At 54.1% G+C, this 18,732-nt stretch overlaps 1 protein-coding gene across 5 annotated transcripts in view; it reads left to right on the top strand.

The window, feature by feature from the left end:
* LOC145340314 (myocardin-like) overlaps positions 1-17,982 on the top strand; it is a 29,581-nt gene extending 11,599 nt beyond the window's left edge. For 3 of the 5 annotated variants that reach the window (XM_080184760.1, XM_080184762.1, XM_080184763.1), the window contains 11 exons: positions 125-200; positions 3,876-4,025; positions 7,777-7,943; positions 9,198-9,323; positions 9,832-10,067; positions 10,585-10,738; positions 11,649-12,107; positions 13,275-13,424; positions 16,062-16,190; positions 16,950-17,004; positions 17,199-17,982. In XM_080184760.1, coding sequence (XP_080040886.1) covers positions 125-200; positions 3,876-4,025; positions 7,777-7,943; positions 9,198-9,323; positions 9,832-10,067; positions 10,585-10,738; positions 11,649-12,107; positions 13,275-13,424; positions 16,062-16,190; positions 16,950-17,004; positions 17,199-17,578 — 2,082 coding nt within the window. In that variant the 3' untranslated portion in view covers positions 17,579-17,982. The remainder of the gene's footprint in view (positions 1-124; positions 201-3,875; positions 4,026-7,776; positions 7,944-9,197; positions 9,324-9,831; positions 10,068-10,584; positions 10,739-11,648; positions 12,108-13,274; positions 13,425-16,061; positions 16,191-16,949; positions 17,005-17,198) is intronic. The other 2 variants (XM_080184761.1, XM_080184765.1) reach the window with 2 other exon arrangements.
* Positions 17,983-18,732: the final 750 nt, after the last annotated feature.

Below are 18,732 nucleotides of genomic sequence, written 5' to 3'. Positions count from 1 at the left end.
GAGGGAGGGTAAGAGTGAGTCCCTCATTTGGATAGTGAGGGAGGGTGAGTTTGAGTCCCTTGGTTTGGAGTGCAAATGAGATGAACATGTTGGAAGTTAAAGTGTCGCTTTGCCCTGTTAACAGAGCGAAGATTTCCTCAAACACAAGATGCAGAACAGGCTGGAGGAATCCGAATTAGTGCAGATGAATATTTCACACGGTAAGTCCACCCTCACACACACTGCCAAGTGTGGGAGAGGTCATGCAACCCTGTAAACAGCCACCCCCAAATCGCACCCCCGCCCATCGCACCCATGTCCCACACCCTCAGACAGTGCAGCACTCCCTCAGTACTGGCACCAGGGGGAGTGTCAGCCTGGATTATGGAGCTCAAATCCTAGAGTATATACATCTACCCCCGACAGTGCAGCACTCCCTCAGTATGGCACCGGGGGAGTGTTGGCCTGGATTATGGAGTAAAATCCTAGAGTATATACATATACAAATTGTGCGGAGGGTGTGGAGAGTCTGCAGAAGGATCTAGATAGGCTGGGCGAATGGGCCAGGAACTGGCAAATGGAATTTAATGTTGGCAAGTGTGAGGTGGTCCACTTTGGTAGGAATAATGGTAGGAAGGACTATTACTTACATGGCGAAAAACTGCAGCATGCAACGGTGCAGAGGGACCTCGGGGTCCTTGTGCATGAGTCGCAAAAACCCTGCCTGCAGGTGCAGCTGGTGGTCAGGAAGGCGAATGGGATGCTGGCCTTCATAGCGAGGGGGATTGAATATAAAAGTAGGGAGGTCTTGCTGCAACTGTACAGGGCACTGGTGAGGCTGCAGCTGGAGTACTGTGTGCAGTTTTGGTCGCCGCACTTACGCAAGGATATTTTGGCCTTGGAGGGAGTGCAGAGGAGGTTTACTAGGCTGATACCGGAGTTGAGGGGGTTGAACTATGAGGAGAGGCTGAATAAACTAAGAACATAAGAACATAAGAAATAGGAGCAGGAGTAGGCCACCTAGCCCTTCGAGCCTGCCCCGCCATTCAATAAGATCATGGCTGATCTGTCGTGGCTCAGTTCCACTTTCCCGCCCTCTCCCCATAACCCTTAATCCCCTCTCTTATCAAGAACCCATCAACCCGCTTCTTAAAAATATTTAGCGAGGCAGCCTCCACCACTTCAACGGGCAGAGAATTCCAGAGATTCACCACCCTTTGAGTGAAGAAGTTCCTCCTCAACTCCGTTCTAAACCGTTCTAAACTAGGCTTGTACCGTTAGAGTTTAGAAGAATGAGGGGAGATCTCATTGAGACATATAAGATGATGAATGGGATGTATAGGATAGAGGTGGAGAGGCTCTTCCCGCTCAGAAAGGACAGTAGGACTAGGGGGCACAGCCTCAAGATAAAGGGGGGGCGGTTTAGAACGGAGTTGAGGAGGAACTTCTTCACTCAAAGGGTGGTGAATCTCTGGAATTCTCTGCCCGTTGAAGTGGTGGAGGCTGCCTCGCTAAATATATTTAAGACGTGGGTTGATAGGTTTTTGATAGGCAAGGGGATTAAGGGTTATGGGGAGAGGGCGGGAAGGTGGAACTGAGACACGACAGATCAGCCATGATCTTTTTGAATGGTGGGGCAGGCTCGAGGGGCTAGATGGCCTACTCCTGCTCCTATTTCTTATGTTCTTATCTACCCCCGACAGTGCAGCACTCCCTCAATACTGGCACCGGGGGGGGAGTGTCAGCCTGGATTATGGAGTTAAATCCTAGAGTATATACATCTACCCCCCACAGTGCAGCACTCCCTCAGTACTGGCGCCGGGGGGGAGTGTTGGCCTGGACTATGGAGTTAAATCCTAGAGTATATACATCTACCCCATACAGTGCAGCACTCCCTCAGTACTGGCGCCGGGGGGGAGTGTTGGCCTGGACTATGGAGTTAAATCCTAGAGTATATACATCTACCCCATACAGTGCAGCACTCCCTCAGTCCTGGCACCGGGGGGGAGTGTTGGCCCAGATTATAGAAAGAACCATAGAAAATTTACAGCTCAGAAACAGGCCTTTTGGCCCTTCTTGTCTGTGCCGAACCATTTTTTGCCCAGTCCCACTGACCTGCACTTGAACCATATCCCTCCACACCCCTCTCATCCATGTAACTGTCCAAGTCTTTCTTAAATGTTAAAAGTGAGCCCGCATTTATCCGGCAGCTCATTCCACACTCCCACCACTCTCTGTGTGAAGAAGCCCCCTCTAATATTCCCTTTAAACTTTTCTCCTTTCACCCTTAACCCATGCCCCCTGGTTTTTTCCTTCCCTAGCCTCAGTGGAAAAAGCCTGCTTGCATTCACTCTACCTATACCCATCATAATCTTAAACACCTCGATCAAATCTCCCCTCATTCTTCTTATGGAGCACAAATCCTAGAATATAAATATCTATCTCAGATCCCCATTTTCAAATCCCTCCCTCACTCCCCACGATCCCTATCTCAGTAACCTCCTGCTTTGCTTGAGTCAATGTAGATCGAGGTTTACTCTGTATGTAGCTCCCTGCTGTACCTGTCCTGGGAGTGTTTGATGGGGACAGTGTAGCAGGAGCTTTACTCTGTATCTAACCCCGTGCTGTACCTGTCCTGGGAGTGTTTGATGGACATGATGTGGAGATGCCAGTGTTGGACTGGGGTAAACACAGTAAGAAGTCTGACAACACCAGGTTTAAGTTGTCAGACTTCTTACTGTGTTTGATGGGGACAGTGTAGACTTGCCTGGGTTTGCAAAACCTCACTTACTGTACTGTCTGGAGACAATACACATCTCTTTAACCTGTGATCAGTGCCCCTGCCACTCACATTGTCAGCATCTTTAAGACTTGAATAGCAGGATAGTTGTAAAGACTCGCATTCTAATCAGTAATCTGTAAACTGTCTGTGCTGTTTTTTGCTCTGTCTGAGGCCAGAACTCTCCATTCACCTGACGAAGGGACTAACCCCGAAAGCTTGTGAGTTTACTATCAAATAAATTGGTCGGACTTAAACCTGGTGTTGTGAGACTTCTTACTGTGTTTACTCCAGTCCAACGCCAGTATCTCTACATCATGAGTGTTTGATGGGGACAGTGTAGAGGGAGCTTTACTCTGTATCTAACCCCGTGCTGTACCTGTCCTGGGAGTGTTTGATGGGGGACAGTGTAGAGGGAGCTTTACTCTGTATCTAACCCCATGCTGTACCTGTCCTGGGAGTGTTTGATGGGGACAGTGTAGAGGGAGCTTTACTCTGTATCTAACCCCGTGCTGTACCTGTCCTGGGGAGTGTTTGATGGGGACAGTGTAGAGGGAGCTTTACTCTGTATCTAACCCCGTGCTGTACCTGTCCTGGGAGTGTTTGATGGGGACAGTGTAGAGGGAGCTTTACTCTGTATCTAACCCCGTGCTGTACCTGTCCTGGGAGTGTTTGATGGGGACAGTGTAGAGGGAGCTTTACTCTGTATCTAACCCCGTGCTGTACCTGTCCTGGGAGTGTTTGATGGGGAACAGTGTAGAGGGATCTTTACTCTGTATCTAACCCCGTGCTGTACCTGTCCTGGGAGTGTTTGATGGGGAACAGTGTAGAGGGATCTTTACTCTGTATCTAACCCCGTGCTGTACCTGTCCTGGGAGTGTTTGATGGGGACAGTGTAGAGGGAGCTTTACTCTGTATCTAACCCCGTGCTGTACCTGTCCTGGGAGTGTTTGATGGGGACAGTGTAGAGGAGCTTTACTCTGTATCTAACCCCGTGCTGTACCTGTCCTGGGAGTGTTTGATGGGGACAGTGTAGAGGGAGCTTTACTCTGTATCTAACCCCGTGCTGTAGTTGTCAGGCCTGCTTTATGACTCCCCCTGTTTTCCCTTTTTCTAGATGCTGCTGCCAGCCCAGCACAGATGAGGCAGAAGAAGGCTCGGCTTGCTGATGACCTCAGTGAGAAAATTCTTCATCGTCCCGGACCGCTCGATCTTCTGGAGAAGAATATTCTTCCTCTAAACTCAGGCGTCAAGCAGACGCTGAAAGGTAGGTGAGGGGAGAGGGGGATGAGGGTGAGGGGGACGAGGGTGAGGGGCAGCAAGGCTGAGGCCCCATCCTCACCTATAAACCAGCTCTCAGATGGAAGAATCTGCCACTCGCCTCCTTTCATCTGACACCATCATGGCTGATCTGATTGTGGTCTCAACTCTCCAATTTCCCCTCTGTCACTCCTCCCCCCTCAGCCTCGGCCCCCTCCCTTCAGCCCTGCTCCCTCCCCCTCAGCTCATCCTCCCTCCCCCTTGCCCCTTCTTCTTCCCCTCTTCCCCCTCCACCCCCATTCCCCAGCCCCTCGTCCCCCTCATCCTCGTCCCCCTCATCCTCATCCCCCTCACCCTTGCCCCCTCCCCTCATCCTCGCCCCCTCCCCTCATCCTCCTCCTCCCTCTCCTTCATCCCCCTCCCCCCAGCCCTCTCCCCTTCACCCTCGTCCCCTCCCATTCACCCTCGTCCCCTCCCATTCACCCTCATCCTCCTCCCCTCTTACCCTTGTCCCCCTCTCCCCCTCACCCTCGTCCCCCCTCCCCCTCACTCTCGTCCCCCCTCCCCCCACCCTCGTCCCCCTCTCCCCTCACCCTCGTCCCCCTCTCCCCCTCACCCTCGTCCCCCTCTCCCTCACCCCTCGTCCCCCTCTCCCCCTCACCCTCGTCCCCCCCTCCCCCTCACCCTCGTCCCCCTCTCCCCTTCACCCTCGTCCCCTCTCTCCCTCGTCCCCTCACCCTCGTCCCCCTCTCTCCCTCGTCCCCTCACCCTCGTCCCCCTCTCCCCCTCGTCCCCTCACCCTCGTCCCCCTCTCCCCCCTCGTCCCCCTCTCCCCCTCGTCCCCTCACCCTCGTCCCCCCTCACTCTCGTCCCCTCCACCCTCGTCCCTCTCCTCTCACCCTCCTCCCCCTCCCTCCTTCCCCTCCCTCCTCGTCCCCCCCCTTGTCCCCCTCCTCCCCTCTTCCCCACTCTTGCCCTTCATCCCCCTTGTCTCCCTCATCCCCCTCCCCCTTCATCTTCTCCCCCCCTCCCCCAGTCCTTCTTGTGGATCAGAAGTCTCTCTTACTTGGCCTTGAATATATTCAATGAGCTTAGCCCCCAGTGCTGTCCGGGTGGGGGTGGGGGGGATTCCGCATACTGACCAACATCCCCCTCCCCGCCCGCCCCACCCCAGAGAGAAGAAATTCCTCCTCCCTTATGTCTTCAATGAGAGAGAGAGCACCTTATTCCGAAACTATGTCCCATCTCGTTGTAAATTCCCACACACACAAAGAGTGGAAACATCCTCTCAGCATCCTCAGAATAATAAGATTGATTCTCATTCTTCTAAATTCCAATGGGTTTGTGTTATATCATAAAGATTTGGACATGAATGTGTGGGGGGGCATGATTGGTAAATTTGCAAATGACACAAAGACTGGCTGAGTTGTAGATAGTAAAGAGGATAGCTGCAATCTCCAAAATGATATTGATGAGTTGGTGGAGTGGGCGGTAAAGTGGCAGATGGATTTTAACGTAGAGGAGTGTGAAGCTTTGCATTTAAGGAGGTCAAACAGTTAGCAGGAATACACAGTAAATGGGATATACTAAGAGGGAAGATGAAGTGAGAGATCTTGGCGCACAAGTACACAGGTCCCTAAAGGTTCAAGTGGACAAGATTGTAAAGAAGGCAGACAGAATGCTCTCCTTCATTGGCAGAGATATAGAATATAGAAATAAGGATACAGTGTTGGAATTGTATCAAACACCGGTGAGGAGTGTTGTGTGAAGCTCTGGCCACCAAATTACAGGAAGGATGGAATTGCTCTGGAGGGAGAGAGAGTGCAGAGGTGGTTCACAAAAATGTTGCTAGGGCTAGAAAAGTGTAGCTATCATTACAATTCAGGTCAGCCTCTTCTATGAAGCTTGGCTGACCTGGAATGTTTTCCACTGAATTGAGCTAGGATGAGCAAGAGAGGTTTCACTCCAGGTCTGATCCAACTGACCCACAAGGAGCTTTTATCAAACAAAGTTTAATTAAGAATATTGTTGACGTGTATAGTAAGACACTTAGCAAGAACTTTTAACAATTACAAACAAGAAACACAACAGCCACGATAATGTGTAACTCTTAAGGAAATATCTCTAATGTGTTCCAACCAAAATCAACATCCAATACGCAAAACCCTCCAAATAAAGACAATACAGCATAGGGTAACACAACTGGTTACAGGAATCCAGCCTCCTGGGTTGAGTGCTGAAACTCCCTTGTGAAGAATCTCAGAAGTGGTTGTAGTGGAATCTGTTTCCCAAAACACAGCTTCTTTAGCACAGGGTGGCAGGAAGCCTCTCCTTCAGCTAACTGATAATAGTTTCAGAACCAAAGAGAAGAACAGGGAGAGAGAGGGAGAGAGACTGCTTCTCAGATTGCTGCTAAACTGCTGCCAAAAATTGAACTGCAAGCCCAAAGGGAATAACCCCTATTACCTGAGTGCCACACACGAAACTGAAACCCTATCAGCTGACTGTCACAGCATAGCTCCACCTCAATGACATCGCTGCAGCTGTAAGCTGCATGATTTGAAAATAAACTTTCTTAAAGATACACTCACATGACACAACAAGAAGAGATTGGATAGGTTGGGGTTATTTTCCTTGGAACACAGAAGGCTGAGGGGTGATTTGATAGAGGTGTAAAAAATTCATTCCTTCATACAGGCCCAATCTGCTCAAACCTTTCCCCGTTAAATAAACTCCCCTCACCCCAGTGAACCTTCTCTGAACTGCCTCTAGTGCCAGTCCATCCCTCTCTCAGTAAGGAGACCAAAACTCTGCGCAGTACTCCAGCTGCAGAAACACCAGTGCCCCGAGCAGTTGTAGCGAGACTTCCCGACTTTCATACTCGATCTCTCTGCCCTCCTCTCTCTCACTGCCCGCCCTCCCTCTCTCTCTGCATCCCCCTCCCACTCTTGCCCCCTCTCTCTGTGCCCTCTCTCTCTCTCTCTCTGTGCCCCCCCGCCACCCTGTCTCTCTCACTGCTCCGCTCTCTCTCTCCCCGCCTCTCTCTCTCTCCCCGCCCCCCTCTCTCCCCCGCCCCCCTCTCTCCCCGCCCCCTCTCTCCCCGACCCCCTCTCCCCGCCCCCCTCTCTCTCCCGCCCCCCCTCTCCCCGCCCCCCCTCTCTCCCCCGCCCCCCTCCCCGCCCCCCTCCCGCCCCCCCCTCTCCCGCCCCCCCTCTCCCCGCCCCCCCCCCCCCCCCCCCTCTCTCCCCGCCCCCCCCCTCCCCCCCCCCCCCTCTCTCACCCTCGCTTTGTGTGGCCTCCTCTCTCTCTGCCTCCCCTTCTCTCCCTGCCCCTCTGTTCTCTCTGCCCCCCCACTCTCTCTGTCCCCCCCTCCCCTCCGCTCTGTCCCCCCCTCCTCTCCGCTCTGTCCCCCCCTCCCCTCCGCTCTGTTTCCCCCGCTCTTCCTGCCCCGCCTCCCCGCTCTCTCTGCCCCCTCTCTCTCTCTCTGCTTCCCCCTGCTCTCTCTGTCTCCCACCACTCTCTCTGTACCCCCCGCTCTTTCTGCCACACCCCCCCCGGCTCTCTGCCCCCTTGTCGCTCTCTCTCTGTCCCCCTGTCGTTCTCTCTCTTTCTCTCTCTGCCTCTCTCTGTGTCAGATGGCTCAGACTCCACCAAGTGGAGAAGACCAGAGATTGATGGAGAGAAGGCCCCTGGCAGCCATGTTGGCCCCTGACTTGCGGAGCTGCCGGTCACCAAACCTTTCCCCTGCTTTCTTGCAGTTGGTTGCGTCCGCCTTCCGGAAGATTCCGACCCCTTCCCCGGCGAGGAGGACAGCAGCAGCAGCAGCAATTCGGCATCACCCGAGATGCCTGGAGAACGCCAGTTGCAGGGGGCAGCGGGAGCCAGGCCGCAGCACACCGAGCAGCCCAGGCTGGGCCCTTTTCAGGTGTGTCTGAGGAGGTGTTCGCGACTGGCAGTCACTAGCTCACTCAAAGAGGGATGCTTCTTAACAGAGAAAGTGAGAGAGTGACGGAGAGAGACGGGGTGTGGGAAGAGAGAGACAAAAAGAGAGAGAGAGAGACGAGGGGAGAGAGAGAGAGATGAGGAAAGACAGAGAGACGAGGAGAAAGAGAGAGAGACGAGGAGAAAGAGAGAGAGACGAGGAGAAAGAGAGAGGGATGAGGAAAGAGAGAGAGATGAGGAAAGAGAAAGAGAGAGAGATGAGGAGAAAGAGATGAGGAAAGAGAAAGAGAGAGAGAGATGAGGAAAGAGAAAGAGAGAGAGAGATGAGGAAAGAGAGAAAGAGACGAGGAAAGAGAGAGAGAGAGAGACGAGGAAAGAGAGAGAGACGAGGAAAGAGAGAGAGACGAGGAGAGAGAGAGAGAGAGACGAGGAGGAGAGAGAGAGAGACGAGGAGAAGGAGAGAGAGAGAGACGAGGAAAGAGAGAGAGAGAGACGAGGAAAGAGAGAGAGAGACGAGGAAAGAGAGAGAGAGACGAGGAAAGAGAGAGAGAGAGACGAGGAAAGAGAGAGAGAGAGACGAGGAAAGAGAGAGAGAGAGACGAGGAAAGAGAGAGAGATGAGGAAAGAGAGAGACAGAGAGATGAGGAAAGAGAGAGAGAGAGTCAAGGGGAGAGAGAGAGAGACGAGAAAGAGAGATGAGGAAAGAGAGAGAGAGAGACGGAGACTGGGAGAGAGAGCGAGAGATGGGGAATGAGAGAGGGAGAGAAAGAGAGATGGAGAGAGGGAGATGGAGAGAGTGGGAGACATGATGAGAGGCAGAGGGAGACGGGGAACGAGAAGCAGAGGGAGACGGGGACGGGGAACGAGAGGGAGAGAGAGGGGGAATGGAGGAGAGCAGAAAATCTCGGAGTGGGTGGGGAAGGGGTTGGAGGAAATGATTCAGTCGGGTGCAGGTGCCTCATTGACAGAGGGTGAGAGATATTAATCGCAAACTTCGGATGTGTCACAAGTAGCATTGAGAGAGGATGATAACGACACTCACCCTGTCACTTGACCCTCAGAAGATCTGACCCTCCCAGCCCAGGGGGGGCACAGGGTCCCAGAGGAGCGGGGGGGATTGGAAGGGCGATCTTGGTTCCTCAATGCCCTCCTTTAATCAAAGTGCCAGTGCTTGTGAAATGGGATCGACCTGTCGACCTATCACAGCTCACCTTGGTTTCTGATCTCCCAATTGCAGACTTCAGCTGGATTGGCTGGAACAGAGCCAATCGCAGGCATCCCAGATCCAGGAAATCCCCTCATCAACAGTGGGCACACCAGCGGGCAAACAATGCCCATCCTAGCAATGGTACCACCCGTTACGGTAAACACCCGATGCCAGGGGTGTGGGTTCATAGGTGGGGGAGTGAGGCAAATGGGGAGAGGGTGGGGATTGAGTGAGACGGGGAGAGGGTGGGGATTGAGGGAGACGGGGAGAGGGTGGGGATTGAGGGAGACGGGGAGAGGGTGGGGGATTGAGGGAGACGGGGAGAGGGTGGGGGATTGAGGGAGACGGGGAGAGGGTGGGGGATTGAGGGAGACGGGGAGAGGGTGGGGGATTGAGGGAGACGGGGAGAGGGTGGGGGATTGAGGGAGACGGGGAGAGGGCGGGGGATGGAGGGAGACGGGGAGAGGGTGGGGGATTGAGGGAGACGGGGAGAGGGTGGGGGATTGAGGGAGACGGGGAGAGGGTGGGGGATTGAGGGAGACGGGGAGAGGGTGGGGGATGGAGAGAGACGGGGAGAGGGTGGGGGATTGAGGGAGATGGGGAGAGGGTGGGGTTGAGGATAGTGGATGTGACCTCTGTGACCTGCTGTTGACCGTTGACCCAGCAGAGAGCAAGTAAGGTCCAGCGACAGAAGCGACCAAAGGACAGCAAGCCAAAGGTTCGGAAATTGAAATATCATCAGTACATCCCCCCTGATCAGAAGGCAGAGAAGAGCCCTGTGCCCATGGACGCGGCCTACTCCAGGCTTCTGCAACAACAGCAAATATTCCTGCAGCTCCAGATTCTCAACCAACAGCAGCAGACGTTCAGTTTCCAACCCATTCAGCCTGGGGCCCCAGGGTGAGTACAGCTCTGTGGTGTGGTCAGATATCATCCCAGTACTGAGGGAGTGCTGCACTGTCGGGGATAGATGTATATACTCGAGGATTTGAGCTCCATAATCCAGGCCGACACTCCCCCCCGGTGCCAGTACTGAGGGAGTGCTGCACTGTCGGGGGTAGATGTATATACTCTAGGATTTGAGCTCCATAATCCAGACCGACACTCCCCCCGGTGCCAGTACTGAGGGAGTGCTGCACTGTCGGGGGTAGATGTATATACTCTAGGATTTGAGCTCCATAATCCAGGCCGACACCACCACCCCCCACCCCGGTCCCCCCCCCCCCCCCCAACTCCCTGGGTGCTGGTATTGAGGGAGAGCAGCAGTCTGGTGGTGTGGAACACATGACTCTGAAGCCCGCTTGGCAAGGCATGTGTTGCCATGGACTTCAGAAGCAGTAAACTTCTTGCCCTACATGCCCAACCTCCTGCTCCATGTCTCGAGCCTGACCATTCCTTTTATGCCTTTCCCCCACAGGATACCACCTGAGCAGATCATCGGATTCGCCAATACAGTGCCCACTCAGGTGCCCTGCATCCCCTTGTCACCATTGACCAAGAGCTGCCAGCGAGTGCCCAGCGCACCATGTGTCAAACCAGAACTGCTCCCCGCTAATCTGGATGATCTGACGGTGGGAAATGTGTTCTGTAATCCTCTGAATTCCTGAACAATCTGGGTCCTTTGGAGTTGTGTACAGCAGCAGTGAACAGAAGGGGTTTGGGTCCATTGGGCTTGTGTACAGTGGGAGTGAACGGGAAGGGGTTTGGGTCCATTGGGATTGTGTACAGCGGGAGTGAATGGGAAGGGGTTTGGGTCCATTGGGATTGTGTACAGCGGGAGTGAACGGGAAGGGGTTTGGGTCCATTGGGATTGTGTACAGCGGGTGTGAACGGGAAGGGGTTTGGGTCCATTGGGATTGTGTACAGAGAGAGTGAACGGGAAGGGGTTTGGGTCCATTGGGATTGTGTACAGCGGGAGTGAACGGGAAGGGGTTTGGGTCCATTGGGATTGTGTACAGCGGGAGTGAATGGGAAGGGGTTTGGGTCCATTGGGATTGTGTACAGCGGGAGTGAACAGGAAGGGGTTTGGATCCATTGGGATTGTGTACAATGGGAGTGAACGGGAAGGGGTTTGGGTCCATTGGGATTGTGTGCAGTGGGAGTGAACAGGAAGGGGATTGGGATTGTGTGCAGTGGGAGTGAATGGGAAGGGGTGTGGGTCCATTGGGATTGTGTACAGCGGGACTGAACGGGAAGGGGTTTGGATCCATTGGGATTGTGTACAGTGGGAGTGAATGGGAAGGGGATTGGGATTGTGTTCAGTGGGAGTGAATGGGAAGGGGATTGGGATTGTGTGCAGTGGGAGTGAATGGGAAGGGGATTGGGATTGGGATTGTGTGCAGTGGGAGTGAACGGGAAGGGGATTGGGCTTGTGTACAGTGGGAGTGAACGGAAGGGGTTTGGGTCCATTGGGATTGTGTACAGTGGGAGTGGACGGGGAAGGGTTTGGGTTCATTGACTCTGTTGCCCTTCTCCCTGCAGGTGTCGGAGCTGAGACAACAGTTGCGGAAAAGGGGTCTGCCCGTGTCGGGCACTAAGCCCGCCCTTCTCGAGCGCCTCAAGCCCTATCAGATCTTCAATCCCCATGTGACTGCCCCGCCTCAGCCCCCTGCCTTTGAAAGCCGGGAGACCAATGTGGAGGACGTCTCGCTGGTGGAGAAGGAACGTGTGATCGAGAGGCTGACCTGGAGGCTGCAGCAGGAGCAACGCCAGGCCGAGGGACTTCGCGAAGAGCTGGAACAGCGCAAGAGACACCAGCAGCAGCAGGGCAGCACAGATGCAGCTCCCTCCTCACTCAGAGAGGTCCTTCCACTCTCACCCTCCGGCGACTCCTACCCTCACCCCAGCCCCCTCGAGGGGGCCACAGAGAACAGCAAAAACAGTAGCCAGCCTCGCCCTCTGGAGTTGCACATTGGCAGCAATCTTCCGATCCATCTGGGAGTAAGACAAACATTCTGGGAACCTCACACCCTCCCCTCGCTCCCTCCCCTCGCTGCTGCCTCGCTCCCTCCCCTCGCTGCTGCCTCGCTCCCTCCCCTCGCTGCTGCCTCGCTCCCTCCCCTCGCTGCTGCCTCGCTCCCTCCCCTCCAATCTCCATGCTGAGTGAGCCAAGCCTCTCCCTCTCCTTCCAATCAATGACTGGGGAATGTTGCCCTCTGTCAAGGGGCAGAACCTCCATGCTTTGAGCCTCCACACCCACCCCCACACCTGTCAACTTGCAGCCTCAAATTGAGGTTCCTCTGGAACCTGCTTGCCCCCTCCCACTCTGTATCTAACCCCGTGCTGTCCCTGTCCTGGGAGTGTTTGATGGGGGGACAGTGTAGAGGGAGCTTTACTCTGTATCTAACCCCGTGCTGTCCCTGTCCTGGGAGTGTTTGATGGGGACAGTGTAGAGGGAGCTTTACTCTGTATCTAACCCAGTGCTTTACCTGTCCTGGGATTGTTTGATGGGGACAGTGTAGAGGGAGCTTTACTCTGTATCTAACACCGTGCTGTACCTGTCCTGGGAGTGTTTGATGGGGACAGTGTAGAGGGAGCTTTACTCTGTATCTAACCTCCGTGCTGTACCTGTCCTGGGAGTGTTTGATGGGGGACAGTGTAGAGGGAGCTTTACTCTGTATCTAACCCCGTGCTGTACCTGTCCTGGGAGTGTTTGATGGGGGGACAGTGTAGAGGGAGCTTTACTCTGTATCTAACCCCGTGCTGTACCTGTCCTGGGAGTGTTTGATGGGGGACAGTGTAGAGGGAGCTTTACTCTGTATCTAACCCCGTGCTGTACCTGTCCTGGGAGTGTTTGATGGGGGGGACAGTGTAGAGGGAGCTTTACTCTGTATCTAACCCCGTGCTGTACCTGTCCTGGGAGTGTTTGATGGGGGACAGTGTAGAGGGAGCTTTACTCTGTATCTAACCCCGTGCTGTACCTGTCCTGGGAGTGTTTGATGGGGACAGTGTAGAGGGAGCTTTACTCTGTATGAAGTCTGTGGGATGGTTTTTGACTGATTGGAGACTGAGGGAGGGAGGGGACTCAGTTTTGTGTTGTGGGATGAAGTGTGCCCAGTGTAGTTGCTGATACTGAGATGTCTCTTGCTCTTTCTGCTGCCCCCTCAGGACGGAGGCTATTCCGGTCTCCTCGTTCCCCGGGCAGTTGAGTTGGATTTTCCTTACTCTCCCTCCAGCCTTCAGTCTTTCTTTACTCTCGAGGATACCGAGGTTGAGGCAAAGAAAGAGTCCAGTTCTGATGAGAACTTTGACAGCGAGGTGAGTTGTTCAACTTCTCTCCTACACTGTCCCCTCTGTCTCTGTTTGCCTGTCTCTCTCTGCCTGCCCTCTCTCTCTCTCTCTCTCTCACTCACGCCCCTCCCTCTCTTTCAGCTCCCTCTCTCAGCCCCCTCTATCTCTCTCTGCCCCTCTCTCTCCCTCTATCTCTGCCCCTTTCTCTCTCTCTCTTTGCTCCTCACTCTCTCTGTCCCTTTCTTCATCTCTGTCCCTCACTGTCACTTCCTCTCTATCTGTCTCTTTCTCTGTCTCCATCACTCGCTCTCACTCAGCCCAATCCCCTTCTCTCCCTCTGTCCCTATCTCTGACTCCCTGTCCGTCCCCTCTCTCTCTTGCCGTCCCTCCCTCTCTCTCTCTCTCTCTGTCCCTCCCTCTCTCTCTCTGTCCCTCCCTCTCTCTCTCTGTCCCTCCCTCTCTCTCTCTGTCCCTCCCTCTCTCTCTCCGTCCCTCCCTCTCTCTCTCCGTCCCTCCCTCTCTCTCTCCGTCCCTCCCTCTCTCTCTCCATCCCTCCCTCTCTCTCTCTCCGTCCCTCCCTCTCTCTCGCAAAAACCCAGCTTGCAGGTGCAGCAGGTGGTCAGGAAGGCTAATGGGATGCTGGCCTTCATAGCGAGGGGGATTGAATATAAAAGTAGGGAGGTCTTGCTGCAGCTGTATAGGGCATTGGTGAGGCCGCAGCTGGAGTACTGTGTGCAGTTTTGGGCGCTGCACCTGCGCAAGGATATTTTGGCCCTGGAGGGAGTGCAGAGGAGGTTTACTAGGCTGATACCGGAGTTGAGGGGATTGAGCTATGAGGAGAGGCTGAATAAACTGGGCTTGTACTCGTTAGAGTTTAGAAGAATGAGGGGAGATCTCATTGAGACGTATAAGATGATGAATGGGATGGACAGGATAGAGGTGGAGAGACTCTTCCCGCACAAAAAAGACAGTAGGACTAGGGGGCACAGCCTCAAGATAAAAGGGGGGCAGTTTAGAACGGAGTTGAGGAGGAACTTCTTCACTCAAAGGGTGGTGAATCTCTGGAATTCTCTGCCCGTTGAAGTGGTGGAGGCTGCCTTGCTAAATATTTTTAAGACGCGGGTTGATGGGTTTTTGATAAGAGAGGGGATTAAGGGTTATGGGGAGAAAGCGGGAAAGTGGAACTGAGCAGCGACAGATCAGCCATGATCTTATTGAATGGCGGGGCAGGCTCGAAGGGCTAGATGGCCTACTCCTGCTCCTATTTCTTATGTTCTTATGTTTCTTATGTTCTCCCTCTCTCCCCATCCCTCCTCTCTCTGTCTCTCACTCTCTCTGTATATCTCTCTCTCTGTCTCTCTCTGTATCTCCCTGTCTGTGTGTGTGTGTGTGTGTGTCCCTCTCTTTCTGTGTCTCTCTCTCTGTGTCTGTGTGTGTGTGTCTCTCTCTGTTGTGTGTGTCTTTCTCTCTCTTGTTTGTGTGTGTCTCTCTCTGTGTCTTCCTCTTTTTGTCTCTCTCTCTCTATCCCTCTCTCTCTTTCTCCGACCATCCCTCTCTCTCTCTCTCTCCCTCCCCCTCTCTCTCTCTCCCCGTCTCTCTTTCTATCTCTTCCTGTCTCTCTCTCTCTCCCCGTCTCTCTCTCCCCGTCTCCCTCCCCCCGGCTCTCGCTCCCTCCCCCCGGCTCTCGCTCCCTCCCCCCGGCTCTCCCTCCACGCTCCCCCCGCCCCCCCCCCCCCCCCCCCCCCCACCCTCCGGCTCTCTCTCCCTCCCCCTGGCTCTCTCTCTCACCTTCTTGCTCTCTCCTTCTCGCTCTCTTTCTCGTTCTCTCTCTCTATCCCTCTTTATCCCTCTCTACGTATCTCTTCTCCATGTTCTTAGTCATAACCATAATTGTGGAACACAATGTTCCACCAGTTCACACCCACACAGATCTATCAGCTGTGGCATTGTGGCTAGCCTTCTCATTCAGACTTAAAAAGGCGTGTGTGTGGCCCCCACACCCCAACCCGGTGCAGTACTGAGGGAGTGCCGCACTGTCAGAGGGTCAGTGCTGAGGGAGTGCCGCACTGTCAGAGGGTCAGTGCTGAGGGAGTGCCGCACTGTCAGAGGGTCAGTGCTGAGGCTGCGCCGCACTGTCGGAGGGTCAGTGCTGAGGGAGCGCCGCACTGTCGAAGGGTCAGTGCTGAGGGAGTGCCGCACTGTCAGAGGGTCAGTGCTGAGGGAGTGCCGCACTGTCAGAGGGTCAGTGCTGAGGGAGTGCCGCACTGTCAGAGGGTCAGTGCTGAGGGAGTGCCGCACTGTCAGAGGGTCAGTGCTGAGGCTGCGCCGCACTGTCGGAGGGTCAGTGCTGAGGGAGCGCCGCACTGTCGAAGGGTCAGTGCTGAGGGAGTGTGAGGGAAGCAGGAGATTCCCCCGGTGTCCTGAAGCCCAACGTTTTTCCCTGAACTAGTGTCACTGTAGAAAGCAGTGATTTGGGTCATTATGGTGGATGTTGTGTGTGGGATCTTGCTGTGTGTGTTCCTGATGTTCCAACAGTGAGCTCAGACCTGAAGAAGTTGCTGATTGGCTGTGAGGCGTTGTGATGTTCTGAGGCTGGTGGGAGGACAGGTGACAAGGAAATGGAAATTCTTCCTCACCTTCAATCATCCTCCCTCTCTTTCGCAGGTTTACCTCTGCGACTCTCTGGGGTCAGGTGCGGGAGTATATGACTCACTCGAGGCGCTCAGCACCTCCGACTCAGGGGGTTTCCAGTCTCTAGAGGAGGAGCTGACAGAAGCGATAAAGAGTGCCGAGGTAAGCACACGGATTCAAGAGAGGGGGAACTGAGAGGCAGTAACTGTCCGGTCTGACAACCCAGTAACTGGGGAGAGGAGGGATTGGGCTTTAGATTCAAGGATTCACAGAGGGAGTCAGACAGACAGACAGTGAGAGAGAGACAGACAGAGAGAGAGAGACAGTGAGAGAGACAGACGGACAGTGAGAGAGAGAGAGAGAAACGGACAGTGAGAGAGAGCAACAGACATGAGAGAGAGAAAGAGACAGATAGTGAGAGAGAAAGAGACAGTAAGAGAGAGACAGACAGTGAAAGGGGGAGAGAGAGAGAGAGACATTGGACAGTGAGAGAGAGAGAGACAGACAGTGAGAGAGAGAGAGACAGCAAGAGAGAGACAGACAGTGAAAGGGGGAGAGAGACAGATCGTGAGACAGAGGGAGAGACAGACAGACCGAAAATGAGAGAGACAGATAGCGAGAACGAGAAACAGACAGTGAGAGCGAGAGAGAGAAGACAGAGAGCGTGAGCGAGAGAGAGAGAGCATGAGCAAGAGAGCGAGACGAGAGAGACAGAGAAACAGCGAGAGAGACAGAGTGTGAGCAAGAGAGCGAGACAGAGAGAGAGGGGCAGCGAGAGGGAGAGAGAGTGAGCTGAAATCGGAGTGACAGATTGGTGGGAGGAGTAATTGCAGCGTGATGTTTAAATAGCAATTTGTATTGCAGCAGTCAGGAGGCTGTTGTGTCCCAGTGCCTCACCATTTCCCATGTCTTCAATTGCAGCTCTCCCAGAATCAGTCAATTGAAGACATCCTGGAGGAACACTTGTTGAGCTCAGGTACTACTTTCTTCTGTATTATAAATCTCGTGATGGGGTTGGGGAGGAACCTGTAATCTGAGGGCTAGAGTCTCCCTTTTGGGAGGCTGGGTTAGAGATAGGGTTTAGACAGGGCTGTGGGAGGAACAGGACTAAGGGATTAGGAAAGTTTGTGGAGGAGATACTGATCAATCTCCCCTCTTTCTGTGTCTCAGACTCCTCTCCGAGTATGGAGCAGTGCTTCCCGGAATCTCCCTCGGACAGCCTGGGGACTTCGTCAGACTACCTGAAGGAAGTCGGGGAGAAGGCGGAGGCAGGGCCAGCCACTCAGGAAGAGGGGGCCTTGCCAACCGGCGAGCTCCTGGCGGGGCTGCCCCCCTACGATGTTTTTGAGGAGGTCTCCGCACTCCCAGGGCCTCTCTCACCGCCCCTGGGTGGCCCTGGCACAGGCGAGCTGAGTCCAGTGGCCTTTGACCCTGCCGACTGGATGGACCCCCTGCCCGAGGCCTCCCCAGGGGGCTTCCCTGCTGAGTTCCTTGACGCCCCCGACCTCAACATCAACCGGATGATCGACTTGCTCGTGGAGCAATGGTGACCACCCCACTTGGAAATCCAACAAGCTGAGGCGCCTTGGTCACGGGATCTCGACCATTATTGCTGCCGCTTCTGCGTTATTTGTGTAACTCAATATGAAAACCTGTGCAACCTCAACATCAACCAGGTGGTCAAACTCCTTGTGGGACAGTGGTGTCTTCTTGCCCCAGTGAGTTCCTTGGTCTCGGGATCTCGACTATCACCATTTCTCCATTTGCGTGCCTCTTTTACAGAATATAAAGCCTTTGCGACCAGGCGATTGCCTTCCTCTTGCATCAGTGTGGATCTCTTTTGGTCCACTGGACGCCAACCTGTCGAGGCGCCTTGGTTATGAGGTCTTGACTGCAATGATTTTGGCCTGCGAATTCCTCTTTCAATTAATATAAAAGCCTTTGTGAAATGAGATGTTCTTGTGAGCAGCTGGGGTTGGGAGGCAAAGGCACCACTTTCTGAAACTGAAAGCACCCCAGCAAGGGGTTCCCTGCAGAGCCCACCTCCCCAAACCTGGTCTAGCTAAAAGGCAGGGACATTCTTCAACTATCCACGACATTGTGAAGCAGCAGCACAGCCACTCAAACACATTCATAACCTTGGTCAAAGCCTGGTCACGTCGCAATGGGGAGCACCCACATTAAAGCAGAGCATGATCCCACAGCCATGAGTCAACAAGTGCCAAAATAACTTATTTTTTCTGCTTAGGGACAGATTTTGAGCCTCAGGACATTGGGGAGAACTTCAAACCCCAGCACCCTTACCCATTCATCCCACCAGCCACTCTACCAATAGTGCCTGAAAGTCAGTACAACCCTCATCCCATTAGAAACCTCCAACAGTGCAGCACTCCCTCAGTACTGGCACCGGGGGGAGTGTCAGCCTGGATTGTGGAGCTCAAATCCTAGAGTATATACATTTACCCCCGACAGTGCAGCACTCCCTCAGTACTGGCACCGGGGGGAGTGTCAGCCTGGATTACGGAGCTCAAATCCTAGAGTATATACATCTACCCCTGACAGTGCAGCACTCCCTCAGTACTGGCACCAGGGGGAGTGTCAGCCTGGACTGTGGAGCTCAAATCCTAGAGTATATACATCTACCCCCGACAGTGCAGCACTCCCTCAGTACTGGCACCGGGAGGGAATGTCGGCCTGGATTGTG

Source organism: Carcharhinus amblyrhynchos, unplaced genomic scaffold (genome assembly GCF_965287045.1).
Source record: "Carcharhinus amblyrhynchos unplaced genomic scaffold, sCarAmb.v2.hapA scaffold_920, whole genome shotgun sequence".
In the NCBI taxonomy this organism is placed as follows: domain Eukaryota; kingdom Metazoa; phylum Chordata; class Chondrichthyes; order Carcharhiniformes; family Carcharhinidae; genus Carcharhinus; species Carcharhinus amblyrhynchos.
This window is presented reverse-complemented; position numbering and strand designations above follow the sequence as displayed.